Genomic DNA, 17,270 nt, shown 5'->3' with positions numbered 1-17,270 from the left:
GCATAGATGAGGGGATTCGGTCCCACGACCTCCGTTTTACGACCATTGGATTTTTAAAAACTACATATATTATAGTTAAATACAAGTTAACTAGCATTTGAAATTGCCAGGCTAACACGGTTTAAATTTGATTTCTACCATTACACTAGTACAGTATAAAAGGTTACATTCCGTAAACGCGTCCCAATCATCAGTGCTTACGGCACAGTTGAGCTAGCGGTGGCTAGTTTGTGAAAATTACACTACTAGAAAAAGTATTTTTGCAAGCGGCCAAAAGTGATTTTTTCAGGCGGAGGGGAGGACTGCCTGCATCCCAACGACTGCGAAAACGATGATTTCCGCAGACGGGGCAATGGCCCGCCTGTGAAAATGTGTTGAAAAGCAAAAAAAAATCGCAGGGCCAGAGCCACGCCGTCGCCGCCGCCCCGCGCTGTCGTCGTCGCCGCCGCCGCTGGCCTCCCCCTTCCCTCCTCCGGCCGGCCAGATCTTGGAGGGAGGGGGGAGGGGAGCCGCCACCGCCCTCCCCCAGCCGGAGCCACGCCGAGCGTCGTCGTCGTTGCCGCCGCCGCCCCCGCCGGCCTCCCCCCTCCCTCCTCTGGCCGGATCTAGGAGGGAGGGGGAGGGGAGCTGTCGCCGCCGAGCCGTCGTCGCCGCCGCCCTTGCCGGCCTCCCCCCTCCCTCCTCCGGCCGGATCTGGGAGGGAGGCGGGAGGTGAGCCGCCGCCGCCGAGCCGTCGTCGTCGCCGCCCCGTCGTTGTCGCCGCCCCGCGCGCGCCCTCGCCGCCGCCCCACACCGCCGCCGCTGGTAGAGGGAGGGGAGGGGAGGGGAGGGGGCGCCTAGACGCGCGTTGAGGGGAGGGGAAAGTGTTTGAGGGAGAGAGAAAGCTGAGTGAGGGAAATGAGTGGTGGGGAGGGGTGGAGGAGAAGATAAGACTTAGAAATATTTGGGGTAGGTACCATTTTCGCAGGCGCGGTTTGAGTGGTTCGCCTGCGAAAGTCATTTTTGCAGGCGTCACTTAAATGGTCCGTCTGCGAAATAATATTTCGCAGGCGGATAGAGAACTTCACCTCGATTTATATTTTTTAGCGGTCATTTGACTTCAAGGGTTATGTCCGCCCGCGAAAATCAGACCCCTATGTTGAAAAAAAATGTATTTTCTAGTAGTGTTAGACATGCATCATAGACGTACAGAATTACAGTCACCATTAACCAATCACAAGTTGTCAACTTGAGTGCAGGATTAAGCTAAAGTTATACAGTCACCATTATCCATATCACCTTCCTACTTTGGTTAACCGTATCGATACCACAACCCCCACATGTGATCAATTAACATTATCTACCATTTATTATCATCCTAATTACCTCAACAGTATCTAAGTCCTAACTACAGTAATTAATTAGGTTCTCCAACTTTATTGGCACTCAACAGTTGTCGGCCCCGATCGATCAACTTCATGCATGTCTCCAAAAGGCCATAATTAATCATTATATTGGCTTGTACATTCATGTGTGTGCTATTTTCTCAAGCATTCTGCTGAGAGAGAGTAGTGAGATTGATGATCGCTTGCGGAGGCATCGATCGAGCGATCGTTGTCGATTCGATCGATAGGATTAGTTGTGCATGTCTGCGTTGGTTTGCAACTGTGGGCTCTAGCTGCTTAACTATCATGCAATTCTGGGGCGCGAAAGCTACGTATCATGCTACGTATGACAGCACTACGTGTGCTAGAGCGTGGCAGGTTTTGTGGCCTCAAAATTAAGGCTCTGTTTTATTCCTAAAACAAAAAAGTTCACGCTGCCACATTAAATGTTTGAACACATATATAAAGTATTATATATAGAAAAAAAAATCAGTTGCACAGATTGCGTGTAAATTGCGAGACGAATCTTTTAAGCCTAATTACGACATGATTTGACAATATGGTGCTACAGTAAACATTTGCTAATGACAGATTAATTAGGGTTAATAAATTCGTCTCACAGTTTTCTGGCAGAATCTATAATTTGTTTTGTTATTAGACTACGTTTAATACTTCAAATGCGTGCATATATCCGATGTGACAATCAAACCCAAAAATTATCCCCAACTAAACAAGGCCTAAATGCCAATACACTTGGTTGTAAATTCACCAAATTATTATTTTTTAAAATGAATTGACAAGCTGTCAATTTTATTGAATAAAGCAGGAAATTTTCACCAAATTATTACTAGTACTGATAAATAATAATTTGTAGTATTCATGAAAAGGTTAGGTAGCTATAGCTAGTAAATTTAAAGTTGACTCTAGTCATTAGTGGAGTCCAATACATGTTGATTAGTTAAAGAGAGGATCTGACACATTACAGGAATCCCAGCCTTTTTCTTCCATGATAGTGATCGAAGCCATATGCTGAGTATATACCGATCGTATGGGTACATATATATTAGTTCTGCATTAGCTTATGATGCAATGCATGTACGTAGTTCTTTTTTTAAGAAAAAATATCGCTATGTTCATTTGTCTCCTAGCAAAAGGAAATTACTGATGAAAAGCAAGCAGCTAGACAAGTATCTTTACAGCCTGCATTGCTTTGTCCTCCAATTGCATTCGAAGGTCACAAAGTAAGCACTGGTATTCTACCATACTAAAACTCCTCATGTGGAGTCAAAATCCAGGAGAAAAGTGGCAATGATCGATGGAAAAAAATAGAAGTGCGTGGGGTATATAGAGCTAGATTGAGAGTGAACCTGGCCGAGACGGCGTCCTGATACAATCCGGCCAGAGGCCACATATATATGCCTGGGACACGCATTGCGCCTCTCACCAACAACCTAATGGTGTAGTGTAGAGTCCAGTAGGCAGGCAATGAGGCAACTGCTTTGATTCGGTGTGAGAAGCAGCTAGTAGGAGATGCCAACGCCCAAGTGCTTCTGCTTTTTTAGGGGAGAGTTGAGAAGAAAACAATTGGAGATAAGGCTCCTTTTTAGTGAGTCAGCACTCAGCAGTTGCAAACGCCACTAGGTACTGTGCAGATTTCCAAATATATTTCTTGACCAAGAGTAGTCGTCGGTAATTGTTATTTCTTGCTCTCTCTTTTTTTTGCCACTCGTCAGTTTTGTTTATTTTGTTTTCTATTTTGAAAGGAACTCGTTGCTTAATTCTCTCTTGACGTAATGCTTTCAGTATTTCTCATTGCATCTCCTCTTCTATTTCCTTCTTCCTCTATGCTATAGCTGTGTGCGCAATATGTTGGGAGGAAAATTTGTGGTGAAACTACCATTGGATCGAAAATGAACGTACGAGATTCGTCCACTTTGAGCAAGTGGATAAATCTCATATATTCATTTTTCACTCCAACGGTAGTTTTTAGGATATATAATTTCCACTACATATTTTCTCGGGTTGGGAGGAGGGGACCAGAGAGGACATGGGCGTGTTTCAATTTTTTTCTGTCAATTTTAAAGTTTTGCATTTAATTCGTTATATTTGAAATTGAGTACTTTTTTTCAACGGTAGACGAATGTTGACATGTTTTTTTTTCTTCATAGTTCTTAAAGATACGTCAGGAGCATGATCCGAATATCTCCAAGATGCATGTAAGGGTATGGTGTCTGTGCGTGTGTTGTGCATTTGTAGGTAAGCGTGTACTGTGTTTATTATAAAAAACAAGTCGAGTAAACTTGATTAGAGAAATATCTTAGAATGTATTCCCAACTCCTTCTCTTCGACTCGCAAAACAAAGTAAGTATTAATTAGCGCATGATTTTATTTTCAAGGCACGTTAGCGTACGGTTAGTTAAGTATTAAAAAAATTAAAATAGACTAATATAATTTTATATATAATTCTTTTTAGAAAATACACCGTTTAATATTTTAGAAAATGTACGCGTGAAAGATAATGAAAATGAAATTGGAAAAGTAGACTAAATAACACAGCTTTAGTGGCAGACACAGATTATCTGGCTATCAGCAAGGCGAGAACACGCACCGGCAAAAGTGTCAAACGAGTGACCGCGTAGCCGGCAGTAAAACGTGGCGAAACTTCGTGCCACAGAACCTCGAAATCCGGTCGGTGCATCCATGACTAATTATTGACCATGCACCACGGAGCGATCAGCCCTGTGTCGTGTAAAATCACAAGGAAATCTGTTCCACCCTGGTTTCGGCCCGATTCGGCCTCCAAACTCTCGGGCCGAGTGGGAGTGGGAGGATACATGGGCCGGAAGGAACGGTGCTGCCACGAACACGATAGATGGGCTGGAACTGGATGGGCTGCGCGGTGGATGATGGGCTAGAAACGAGGTATTGGGACGGAGAAGACGTGGATTGGCTGGGATTACACTGAAGACTATTACGGGCACCGCCATGTGGGCCACACGTATCGTTGCCACGTACACGGTACACGTCCACGGTCCAAGCGCCACGTAGGATTCGAGAAGCGATGCATCGAACTGAAGCGAGAAGCGCGGAAATATTCTAGAGCCCACGAGAGCGCGAAACGAACCTTCTCCAACTTTCCTTTTCCCTCCTCCTAAATTTTCGCCGCCTCGTCTTCCCTCCCCTCCCCTCTCGCCATTGCCGCATCAGCCATCATCGCGAACCACACGAGCTCTCGACGAAATCATCAACCACCACATCGCTACTGGATCAGTTGGGGTCTGTCTCTTGGAGACGGGGAGTTTGAGCAGCAGGAGTTGAGATGGCGATGGACGCGGCGCCGGCGCTGAAGAGGAAAGACGCGGACCCGCCGGAGCTGTGGATGGGCGGCGGCGCCGCCGCCGCCGCTTCCGGGTTCCCGGTTTCCTCCCGCGCCACGAAGATCCGCCGCCTCGTATGTGCTCTCTAGTCTCTACCTCATCTCCCTTCCCGAATCACACTAGCGGGATGTGCTCGGGTTTGACGACCTGTTTGATTTGGTTTTGGGTGCGCGCAGGACGCGGAGGTGCCGCCCGTTGTGCCCGGCGTGTGCGTGCCGCCGGCGCCGCCGACGCAGCAGCAGCCGGTGGCGGGATTGGGGGCGGGCGACGTGCGGGTGTTCGGCGATCAGGTGCCAGTGGGCATGGCGCCCGCGGCGGCGGCGAAGAGGAAAGGCGAGGACGCGCCGGAGCTGTGGCTGGACGACGGCGGCGCAGCCTCCGGATTCCCGGTCTCCTCCCGCGCCACCAAAATCCGCCGTCTCGTGCGTACTCTAACTCAAATCTCCCCCCAAATCACACTAGCGGCGTATGCCATCAACTAACTCGCGTCGTGGTCGTGCAGGACGCGGAGGTGCCGCCGCCCGTTGTGCCCGAGCTGTGCGCGCCGCCGCCGCCGCCGCAGCCGGTGGCGGAGGTGCAGATGCGCGGCGAGGAGGTTCCGGTGATCGCCGTGCCGGCGCCGAACGAGGAGAGGGCGATCGTGCTGTACAAGCCAGACGACGCCGCCCGCAACCTCCTCCTCGGCCCACTCCGCCCGGAATTCCCTCTCCGCGTCAGCCCCGATTGGATCCACGGCCTCAAGAGTACGTAATCCACCAAATCCACGCCTAATTTGAGTCGAATTTGTTTCAACCTGAAGCTGCTGAGATCAAATTAACTGTGGTTTGATCCTGCAGGCACCGCGCTGCGAGAGGCGAGCGAGCACCGTGCTCTGTTCGAGGAGCTAGCCATGGACGAGACCTCCAACCTGGCCATGGTACCATGGGTTCCCGTGCCCTCAAACTCCCAGGAAGCCTCCACGTCGGCCGCCGCGACGGCGACGACGACGACGGAGATGATGGACGCCGAGGACACGTCCATGGAGGTCGAGCAGGACGGGGGATCGGGAGGATCCCACCTCGCCGCCGCCGGCGAGGCGCCCTACTACCAGTGGCCGCAGCACTGCATGGCGCCGCCGCCGCAGCCGCCGCTCCCGGCGGCGAGCTACCAGCCGAGCCCGGTGACGTGGTCATGGTGAAGCGCGTGACGCACGCAACGCACGCTGTTTGTAGTTTGTAGTACCATAGACACACTGGTGGGCTTTCATGGCGGTCTTTGGCTTTCATTTGCTTCCTGCTCGTGTAGTTTTTCCTCGTTTTGGCAGCGCAGTGGAGACTGAGCAGGAGTTGGAGTGAGAATCGAGATGAGATCGTACGTGGTGTTCTTCTCTTTCTGTAGGAGTAGTATTGTCCTTGATCAGTTCATCGATCAGTGGAGAGGGGAATGGTGAATTGGTGGTGAACTGGTGATTACGCGGAGTTTTGTTCTGCTTGTACATGGTCAGTGTGGTACTGGTACGGTTGACGCCTCGACGGTCGGTTTTTTTAAAAAAAAATCGTACGTGCTGATATTTTTGCTGCCAGAGCTTGTAACGTGAAAGTTGAAACTGATATACGGGTACATAGACTGTATGGGTGGTAAGATTATGAATGTTGACTTCACAATGCTCTTGCTAAGAATTTCTCCGCTATTCACACTGTGCGCCCATCTACTGGTTTTGGATGTGTGGCTCGGTCTGACTGAATTAATGGATGAGTAATGTGGGTAGAAACAAATGGATTTTTTTAATCTTGAAACAAATGGAATTTTACCACACTTGAGGCATACTATTTGATTCTCTACCCTACCAATTCTATCAAAATCCAAAACATAAGCAATTTTTAGTACTATCTTCTACTTCTTCTTTTGGACCTACCAATTCTATCAAAATCTAAAATCTAAGCAATTTTTAGTACTATCTTCTACTTCTTTCTTTTTTTGGAAAGTTAGCTAGCCCATATTTGGTTTTGGTTTGATACCAATGCGAAGTATGGTAAATTTTATTAGTACGGTGAATAGGTTTTGGTTTGATAGCAATGCGAAGTATGGTAAATTTTATTAGTACGGTGAATAAGTTTATAGAATGTGACCAAATTAATGTGTGGGGATAAAATTGCCTCTACAAAATCAGTGCCTCTACAAAATCCACATGACTATAATAAATTTAATTAAAATAGGCTTAGATAAGCTTAGAAAAGTATATGGATATGGTTGACAATAAGCAACCTGATCCATATTTAATCCTACAATTAAAGTGCCATGTGTATAGATGGCTAAATGGGCCGCGTGGCCTGGCACGACCCAAGTAGGACTGGGCCCAACCTGAGGTCAGTCGGGTCAGGCCGTGCCCACCCACGGGCTACACCAACTGCCCAGGCACACCCAATAAGACTCGGGGCGTGCCGGACTGGCCTAAGGCATGATAACCCATTATGCTTCTCTATGAATAAGTCTATTTTCCTCCCTCGTCTCTTTAGGCCATGTCTTATATGGTTGGGATAAGTCTACTTTTATATTCCTAATCTCTTTGGCCGTGCCTTAAATGCCCAATATGTCCATTTTGGTTCCCTCAACTATTTTTCTTCACGCTCATTAGACCGTGCGGGGCCGGCCCACCATGCCAAGGCATCGGCCCAGGCATGGCCTAACTATCATGTCGCGCCATGCTTGAGTTGTGCCGTGGGCCAAGGCATCAAACCTTGGGCCTTATGGCCATCTATAACTTTATGGAGAGTATAGAAAGTTCGTATAAACATATCCAACTAAGAACAAAATCAGAACTATTTTTTTTCCACGATCTCTACAATTCCTTACTCTATAATTGATCTAGTGTGATACTAGTAACATATGCTCATGCTTTAGAGGCCTAGTTTTAATGACTATGTTTTAAAAACATGTGTAGTAATGCTCTAGTCATATATTACCTTATTGTTATTAGTGTACGGTGACATAATATCTAGTCACAACATAACACCCTCGAACGGTGGTCCATAGATGAAAAATAAATAGTTACACTGTTTAATACATAGTCATGGGCTCATGGCAATTTATATCATCCCAAGGAGCATATGCCCCGTTTGTATAATGCCGGGTGGTTCATAGATGAAAATAGCAGTTACACCGTTTAATGCATAGGCATGGGCTCATGACAATTTATATCATCACAAAGAGCATATGCCCCGTTCTTGTAATGACAGGTGACACCTAAGGTCTGTGAAACATACTCCTATGTTCTAATTATATGATGGCGAGTGACAACTCTAAGAAAGTGAAGACAAACTGATAACTATGGGTTTGTTTGGTAGAACTCCAACCTCTAAATTTAACTTAGGAGTTGGGTCTGAAGTGAAGTTGCGAACCCAACTCCACGTCCAAATCCAACTCCATCTTTGTAGTTCATTTCGTAATAACAACTTTACTTTATTTTCTAGTGAAGCTAAAATCGTTTAGTTGGAGCTTTGGCCGTGCCAAATGTAAGCTGAGCGCAGTCGTCCCTATGGGCCCACCGCCAAAGATCGCATTGACGAAACTACCCCTGTCCGTGCCACCCATCTCTCCAGATTAGGACCAGTGAATTACATTTTTGCCCGATCCCGTCGCGAACTCCGTCCCCCCTCTGCCCCTCTTCTTTACCGATGCTGCCAGGCACACCACCGTAAGAGTCGTCCCCCGTGCTCCTCCTCCTCCTCCTCGTCGTGGTGCGACCCCGCGCCAAGCGATCTCCGGCGAGCCGGCGTCGCCGGAGGCGGCGGCCCGAGGCTCGCGGCCCGCACCCCCCCCCACCCACCGCCGCAAACCTCGTCCGCACCCGCGGAGCCTCTCCCTCTCTTCGTTCGTCGTCGGTGCCTCGAGGATTCCCTCGGCGTCGACTCCTCGCGAGTGAGTTCGCTCGCCCCGTCGCCTGCGCCGATCTCCATCCCCGCGAGCTGAGCAGGGGGAGGGCGCCGCCGCCGTCGTCGTCGTCTGTCCTGCTGCTTCCGCCGCATCCCCGGTGAGCACCCATCCGTCACGCACACCCTCTTCCTCATCTGTCTCTACCGACGTTTTTTTTTTCTCTTCTCGAATTTGCGTTAACCCTAGCTTCGCTTCTAGATCTGGAAGCTTTTTGTCTTAATTTGCCCTAACCTTAATACTGCCTCCCCCACTAAAATGTTTGGGGGTTTCAATTGAACACCCATGTCCCGCGTTAGATCCGCCCCTATGCTCTTCTCCATTCAATCAGCTTAGAAATCGTTAAGTTATTACTGTCTGTGTTTATTCCCATCGTGATGATTAACTGCTGCCATTTATACTGATTGGAATCTATCGTAGTAGTTTAGATGTGTCTGAACAAAAACTGTATGAGCTGATTCTGGAGCTCGAGAACTCTAATTTACTCACGTGCTAGACAGATAATCCATACGAACCCATTTTCTGAATAACAAGGAGGTGTCACCCCACGTTTTTTCTGAATAACAAGGAGGTGTCACCCCACGTTTTGCTTCTGATATTCGCGGTTGTATTTTGGGGGCTGAATTACTGATATGTTGTGGTGTGATTGGGTGAAGTGCGACACAGGGGCAAAACTAAAATATGCTTTACCAGGAAAGCAAATGGAGCTCATCTTGTCAATAACAATTATAGCCACTTCTGTCTAGATTATCTTTATTTATCTCCAGTTGCTTCTTTTTATCACTGTCAGTGAAGTGAAGTGAAGTGAAGTGCGTTTTATTGTTTATTATGAATGACAGTTTTTTATTCATAAGCACTAAATGGATTGGGCTTCTTATTTGCTTTGTATGAGATGGCATGTTTTATGTCTCTTATTTGTTTTGTATAAGATATCATGTTCTATGTCAACATTTTCTTATGGTTATCAACTGCAGGCAAATCTTGTAAAAAGCCTATGGGAAATTCAAAAACTCCTCAACCATCAAAGAAGTCCCGAATTATGTTGTCAGATACTGATGGCCACCAACTGGACAATGATGAGTTTTCATCTGAAAGTGCATCAAATCAAATGGTTCTGTTCAACCCTGAAACTGTAGCTAAAGGGCAAGATGAACTTGGAGAGAACCATTCACCATCTTTGCAGAAATCAGCCAATAATCCGAACCGAGGAATGCCATCTATTGGGGCATTCACTGTCCAATGTGCCAAGTGTTTCAAATGGAGACTTATTCCGACAAAAGAGAAGTATGAAGAAATTCGTGAGTGTATTATACAGGAACCTTTTGAGTGCGAACGAGCCCGTGAGTGGAGACCTGATGTAACATGTAATGATCCAGAAGATATATCTCAGGATGGAAGCAGGCTTTGGGCTATTGACAGACCCAATATTGCACTACCTCCTCCTGGATGGGAAAGACAGATCAGAATAAGAGGCGAAGGAGGCACCAAATTTGCTGATGTGTGAGTAATGCTTTTCTGCCACTGATCTAACCTTTTTAGTCCATGTTTCTGCAAGGACATTGATTTCATTATTTATTTCCTGACATTTCTGTATGTAACTAATGCTCTAAAATAATAGAAACTATCCAAGTAGCCCATGCGTTCACATGGCAAACTTTACTATTCTCTTACCCATTAATTGTTTCAATTTGTTTTGTATTTTTATGTTATTTTCCCCCAATCATTGGCTTCCTTTGGACTGTTAGCCAATTCTCTATGCCTTAGTTATGTACAAACTTTGACTAGTTCAACTTAGGTAGAAGGTAGTAGCTACAGTAGTGGTGAGCACAGGTCACTCCTTGGTACTTGCTTATCCACTCTAGTTCAATCAAATGAACTAAATACACAAATATGCATTAAAAAGTGCATCTTAGTTGACTTTGTATAACAAAAGAACCGTACCAATTAAGTGATCCATGCCCATTGATAAGCTGCAGTATCGTCCTTTCTATTATTGGCTACCTAGGAAAATGTTATACTATGTGTTTGTAGCTGTAATCTCTTTATATGATGGTATTTGTGCCTATTGCTTGCTGTAAAAGGTGATTATCGCTGACCAGATGTTTAATTAGTCCCTAGCATTGCAATAACCTCATCCTAATTGGTAATGAAGTGAAAGTTGTATGGATGAACATACTTAATTTGTTCTTAGTACATCAGTCTAAACCAATGAGAGGCAGTTTTGGCATCATGACGAGAATCAAGTTCTTGAGGCTGAGAAGCATTGGGTGGAATCTCGGTCATTTTGCTGTCTGTTGGTAGTTGCTACATTAGTTGGCTCACAAAACCAAATGGAGATCAATCAGTTGAACAGTTATCCAGTGTTTAAAGTATAATACAATTGGGAATCAAGACAGTGAAGGTACTGAATCATGTAGAAGAGGATACGGCGTTTAAGACTTCACATCACTGTTAGCAGTATGAAGTATAAACTCCAACATTTCTACTGGCCTTTGTTTAACCAGTGAGCATCTGGTTCATGTAGGGTTCCCTGCCTATGCAATCTAGCCTGTATTATAGATATTTTTATTTCCTCTTGATTTATGTGGGAATTTCTAGTCTCGTAGAATTAATATGGTGGTTTCTTTCAACATTTTGGGCTAGTTTGGTTTGGTTCCAAATTGTGCCCTACCAATTCATTGGCAATTTTCAATAGAGTTTCTAGTTGTTTGGATTGGTGCCAAATTTTAACAACACATCTCTTAGATAGTAAAAGTTTTGGCCATCCGAATTTGGTAGTGCCAAAAGTTGCCCAAACTTTGGCACTACCAAGATTTTGGTATGGCACCAAACCAAACTGGCCCTTTATTTTATATTTGATAGTAGTACTGCCTTTATATGATTTATACAAACTTTTGTCTTGATATATTTACTGAAGTTATTGTATTTATATGACACTCTTTTACTTTCTTTCAGGTATTACACTTCTCCTACTGGAAGGAAACTGAGGTCACTGGTTGAAATTGATAGGTACATTATTATGTTCGATTTGTCAAATTTCCCCTTTGAATTCTTTCACTGCACATTTTATGTTGCTTTCCTCTTCAGCTCTTATGGCTGGACAAGTGGATATTGTAAATAAATAGAATGTAATTCAGTATGCCCATGCTCTAACTACTCAATCCATGCTTTGCAGGTACCTCTTGGAGAATCCGGATTATGTTGCACAGGGTGTAACATTAACTCAATTTTCATTCCAGATTCCTAGGCCTCTGCGACAGGACTATGTCAAAAAGCGCCCTAAGATAGTGAATCCAAATGATGAAGCAAGTGTAGTAACGACCAAGTCCGTTAAGCCGGAAGAAGGTGTGTAATGGCGTATAAATGAACTCATCATAACTAGTTAGCACATAATCAGTATTAATTCTCAATAAAAACTTTCCATTTGCATGCTGAACAATTAATGGGCAAGTCACCAGCTTCGTGGTTCACTGCCACGTCCCACCACCCTGGATTATTATCCCGATTCGTGATACGCAGTTGATCTGGTTCATCATCCTGATCAATGGTTGGGTCATGAACCGGATCACCATCCCCTATGGTTGCTACAGAAGGATATAATAGATATAGAGGTGGGGTTCGAGATATGTGCCCGAAACTAGTTGGCAGCTATAGATTGGGTAATTGACCTGAGCCATCGACCCAATATTACCGGATTCATGTCCTGCATCGCAAACTATCGTGCTGAAAAGATACCCTTCTGTACCACATGTTTTGGCAAGTAAAATCCTGTGGCCGTCAACCCCGTCCCTTGAACCGATTGAACTGGGTTCGCGTTGACCTGCTATGGCTTAAAATATATCTACACACACAGACCCCCAGGAGATTGATTGGTTAGTATTTTGTCATTATATGGATTTCTGATCATGTAGTCCAGTTATCTAATAATAAATAATTAAAAGTAAACATAAGAAGTCAAATTAGTTTCCTTAAACTTGAGTTGCATAATAACTGACATGTGCTGGCTAGTGGCGTGTACTAAAAGTTACTATGTAACAAGCTCGTGTTTATGTTATAGAATCATACTACTTGCTAGATTTATCTTTATCCAGCTTTGTTTTATGAAATTAGCTTACGCAACAGGTTCTATAACAGACACGTAAGTCTGTCTTGGATGTATTGTATTAGTCATTTTGGTTCTTTCCAAGACTAACTTGCTAGAGATCGGTACTTCCTGTTTTAGTGAATTGATCGTAGAAACTTATTCAACAATCTCTTCACTCTTTTAGAGAGATATATTTATACTATAAACTACTCGAGCTGCCCTTAATTTGTTACTGTATGTATGTCCGCTGAAGGTGAAGGTTAGCTCTATAGCATGCCAAACGAACTGCATTCACCATTTGTCTGATCCTATATGATATTTTTGCCATTTGTCTGATTCCATGTGATGTTTTTTTGCTTTAGTGAGCCCCATAGCCTGGGCAGCACCATCGGTACATCAGGAGGGTGAAGCTGGCGAACGAGCTTCTCATGCTGATGAGCCACCTGAAGCAGAAGAACTGGAGCTAACACGAAAAAGGAAAGCGGAAAGCCCTCTGTTCGAAGAGGCACATTCTAACCATGTTTCTGATGAACCAAAAACCAAGTTAGAGGATACTCAAAATGGAGGCCCTTCAGCTTGAAGACTGCAACACAGTGATACCTTCAGCTCCCCATCCATGGTTTTATTGATTCTCTTTTGCGCTTCATAATTTGGGGGCCAGTTTTTCCTGTAATGCAAGGCCTTACTGGCCTTTATATGTATCATGCCACGTTGGTGCCAGGTTGGAGGCTGAATCTGACTCAAAATCAAGTTTTCGGACACGTTACAATTGTTGTATCCAAAAGCCATGTTGGAACTCTTTTCAGGAGTGTGCTTTTTCTAGTATGGGCTTAGGTAGGAAACCTGCCGTGTAAGATTAGCTCCTCTCCTTGTTTTCTCTTTGTAAGATAAGGAAATGTTGTAGGGACATGTTTTTCTTGTATGTGGGTTTGATCCCTTTTATTATCTAAGACATGCCATTTCTGATGGTGAAATTTCTGGTTGAGCTCGTCAGGCAGTCAAGCATGGCCAAATTGGAGCATGATCCATGCCCTTGTAGCTAGTAATATAATTTCTGTGGCATTTTTGGCTGAGCTTCTTTTGGAAGTTCAAAGTTGGCAATGTTGAACAATCTGGCTCTGCAGCAATACATCAGCTTGTCTTTTTTCACTAGTTCTTTGTTGGCAATATGTTATCTTATTCACTTGACAAATACTCCCTCTGGATTCAAGTATTTGTCATTCCTTTGTTGGCATATGTTCTCTTATTCACTTGACAAATACTCCCTCTGGATTGAAGTATGTCACTGGATATTATGTACTTTTATTTAATTTCGACCGCCTGTCCCTTCTACAAAGTTTATGTACACTTCAAGGTATACCATATTGGCAAGGTGTTGTGCCATAAGTACAATCATACTACTTTCATTTATCGTAAATTAATTGTTTGTTAATGATCAAAGCTGAAAGATCAATAGCGAGAAGTAACTGAGGACTGAGAGTATTTTTACCCAGCCCAAATTATGACACACAGCATTATCACGCACTGATGCATGAAAACTATTGCATGCATGCTAAACAGCTACACACACCTCAATAACAGATACACAACAAGCTCATCAAAATCATGGTATGTTTATCCTGAATCCTCCTCTTTAAACATGTATATGTGACAAAAATCAAATGGAATGAAAATGTACACTATGGTACAACAAGGGCTACAACAAATTTCCCAAATCCCATAGGCATCACACACACAGTTGACACTTCCCTCAAAATCCGCTACTCAGAAATACACCAATGCAAACCACAGCTCCTCACACTGATGAAGAATCCGTTAATCTGTATAGCTCACGAGGCAACAGCAATGGCAATGGTTGGTTTGCATTGGCAATGGCGATTGCAGTAGCAAGAAGATGTATACAACAACACATTGGGTGAATTCTTTACCGTGGAATTGGGGGGAATTAGGGGTGATCTGTTCTAGCTTTGTTGCTGCTGATCGTCGGGCTTCTTGTAGGAGGGGTTGAAGGCGGCCTGCTCGGCGCAGTCGCGGTTGTCGCCGGAGTGCTCGCGGCCGACGCCCATGAGGTCGAGGTAGTACTGGTAGTGCGAGATGATGACGTTCATGTCGTCGATGTAGCCCTTGCCGCAGATCTGGTCGCCGTAGAGCACGTTCATGGTGGCGCCGAACCCGGGGAGGCGCTTGGCGAGCGTGTCGTTCTTGGTGGGCTTCCAGTTGCCCACGAACACGTCGTGCGCCGACGGCTGCTTCTTCTTCATCGGCGTCATCCACCGCCACATCGCCGCCATGAACGCCATCGTCGCGTTCTGCTCCAGGTACTCCGGGTGGTGGAGCAGGTCCTCGTGTATCCCGTCGCCCGCCGCGCCATAGTTGTAGTTCCTAATCCGAATCCGAATCCGAATCAATCATCAAATCAAGCGATCGAGATGGCGGCGACGAAGCGAAGCTTACCAGAAGACGGGGATGGCGCCGCGGCCGTAGTACTCGGCGCCCTCGACGCAGGGATACTGCAGGTTCGTCTTGTCGCAGTAATCTTCCTTAGGGCTCATCTCGTGGTTGTAGCAGAGCCCCCACGCCGTCGGCCCGCCGGTCGCCACACCAAATCCACCTGCACACACACACAAATCCCCATCAATGGCGAGCTTAAAACCTCAAATCCAAATCAAACCATAGCGAAAACGAAGAAGCTACACACATGAGGTCTTGGAGCCGACATGGCCGAGGAAGGCGCAGAGCTCCATCATCTGCATCTGCTTGCCGCCGGTGGTGCAGAAGCCGAGGGGCTCGAAGAGGGCGGCGGCGGTTATGAAGGACTGGTAGTCCCAGAAGCCGACGGCGTGGGCGACGGGGCTGTTGCGCTTGGAGAAGAGGTTCTCGAACTGGTACACCTTGAAGAAGTCGGTGATGGTGTCGTTGCAGCAGTACTTGCTACCCGAGCACTCCCACCCCTTGTCGCAGATCTTCTCGCGCGACTCCTTCATCTTCACCTTCCATGTCCCCGCCGTCAGGATCAGCGCCACCGTCCCGCCGATCAGGATCGCCGCCGCCGACACCAGCAGCGTCGTCAGGATTATCTTGTTCCGAGTCTTCCTCTTCATCCTCGAAAATCAACCAAGAAACTGCCTCTCTCTCTCTGGATCTCGAGCGAGTTCGTGGGGGTGACCGGCGATCTGGATCTTGGGGGGGGGGGGGGGGGGGGGGGGAATGCGGCAGGTGGTGGGGGATCTGGTGGTGGGTGGGGGATGAAATTGGGGGGGGGGGGGGGGGGGGGGGGGGAGGAGTGTGAGGTAAGCGAGGAGGAGGAGGGAGTGGAAGAAAGCGAAGTGGCAACTGCAGATGCCGACGCGGCGAAGGCGAAGCTGCTGGTGGAGGTGGTGTCGGTGGCGGGAGGAAGAAGAGAAGAGGCAGCAAGTGAGAGAGCTCCGAGCTGGTAAGACGTTGCCGTTGTGTGTGTCTCGACGGCTGAGCATTCTGTCTTTTTTTTCCCCTTTTAACAACTGTCTGGAGTTTTTTTTTTTTTGCTTTTTTTCGCGGGAAATTGACTGTTTTAGGGTGAAATTTGGGCATGATTTTCTCATCAAGATTCAGATTTTTATCTCCATTTTCGTTGGCACGTTTTTCAAACTACAATATGTTTCATATAACAGAAAACCTAGACAACGGTATCCTGTTGGAACGTGATACCTTTTATGAGATAGTATCTAATATCTGTTGTGGTACCAGCTGTATGGTACCCGATACCTGTGATATATGTTACCTGGTACCTATGATACCTAAGGCATGATACATGTGATACTCATGCAAGAGCATAGTTAATATGCCTTATCCCGTTGCAACGGGATCCTGTTTCGTAGCAGTCCTCTTCATATAAAAAAGTTTTATATAGAAGTTGCCTTAAAATATCAAATATATTTATTTATCAAGTTTGTAATAATTAAATTTAATTAATCATGTGCCGATAGTTTTTTCATTTTACGTGCGTCAACTTAATTTTGATCTTCGTCAGTTTTAAATATCACCTTTGTGTGAATTTGGTTGATACAAAAGGAAAGAATATGATTTTTGGAATATCTGTTTCCTCACCTGACTGACAGTCACGGTTCACATGGGTTTGTGAATAATCTAATGGAATCGAGTGGTTGATGTGGGGTAATCAAATCAGGAGGGCTCCCAACAACCAATCTGATCATGGTTTTATACTTTTATCCGGTGATGGCATAGCCGGTCTGTGAGGACTGGGGAAGAAGGATGACTAGAAGAGAGTAGTTCCCCTATTCCAGGCTGGATGTTATATATTGCAGAAATCTTCTCGCTGTCACTGTGTATCGTGGAGGAGTATCTTGCTTGGTCACTGTCACTGTGTGTTCTCTTGCATCCCAGCTAAGCATTTTTTAACACGATAAATAACTGTTTGTTGTAGAAGAAAATGAAAGTATAGATGGCCTTATCGCCCGAGGCCTACGGTCCGGCCCGAAGCACGTCATTTTGGTCCGGCCCAAACATGGCTCGGCCTAACTGGGGTCGTGCCTATGC

General features: G+C 45.8%; 3 protein-coding genes across 3 annotated transcripts; 2 read left to right on the top strand and 1 right to left on the bottom strand.

Annotated features, from left to right (window-relative positions):
- The first annotated feature begins 2,832 nt into the window (after positions 1–2,832).
- Positions 2,833–6,453, top strand: LOC127784984 (uncharacterized). The gene is made up of 5 exons (XM_052312414.1): positions 2,833–3,005; positions 3,533–4,815; positions 4,918–5,163; positions 5,244–5,484; positions 5,578–6,453. The coding sequence occupies exons 2-5, from the start codon at positions 4,684–4,686 to the stop codon at positions 5,916–5,918; spliced, it is 960 nt and encodes a 319-aa protein (XP_052168374.1). The 5' UTR covers positions 2,833–3,005; positions 3,533–4,683; the 3' UTR covers positions 5,919–6,453.
- Positions 6,454–8,377: 1,924 nt separating this feature from the next.
- LOC127784379 (methyl-CpG-binding domain-containing protein 2-like) lies at positions 8,378–13,708 on the top strand. Its single transcript, XM_052311669.1, has 5 exons — positions 8,378–8,750; positions 9,625–10,150; positions 11,606–11,659; positions 11,826–11,995; positions 13,097–13,708. The coding sequence occupies exons 2-5, from the start codon at positions 9,645–9,647 to the stop codon at positions 13,312–13,314; spliced, it is 948 nt and encodes a 315-aa protein (XP_052167629.1). The 5' UTR covers positions 8,378–8,750; positions 9,625–9,644; the 3' UTR covers positions 13,315–13,708.
- A 617-nt stretch (positions 13,709–14,325) lies between these two features.
- On the bottom strand, positions 14,326–15,924 carry LOC127784378 (chitinase-like protein 1). Its single transcript, XM_052311668.1, has 3 exons — positions 15,433–15,924; positions 15,189–15,345; positions 14,326–15,116 (listed from the first exon to the last, which is right to left on the bottom strand). The coding sequence occupies exons 1-3, from the start codon at positions 15,833–15,835 to the stop codon at positions 14,696–14,698; spliced, it is 981 nt and encodes a 326-aa protein (XP_052167628.1). The 5' UTR covers positions 15,836–15,924; the 3' UTR covers positions 14,326–14,695.
- Between the last annotated feature and the right edge of the window lie 1,346 nt (positions 15,925–17,270).

The sequence above is a fragment of the Oryza glaberrima genome, chromosome 9 (assembly GCF_000147395.1).
Source record: "Oryza glaberrima chromosome 9, OglaRS2, whole genome shotgun sequence".
Taxonomy (NCBI): domain Eukaryota; kingdom Viridiplantae; phylum Streptophyta; class Magnoliopsida; order Poales; family Poaceae; genus Oryza; species Oryza glaberrima.
Note: the sequence above shows the minus strand (reverse complement) of the source record. Positions and strands in the feature narration are given on the sequence as shown.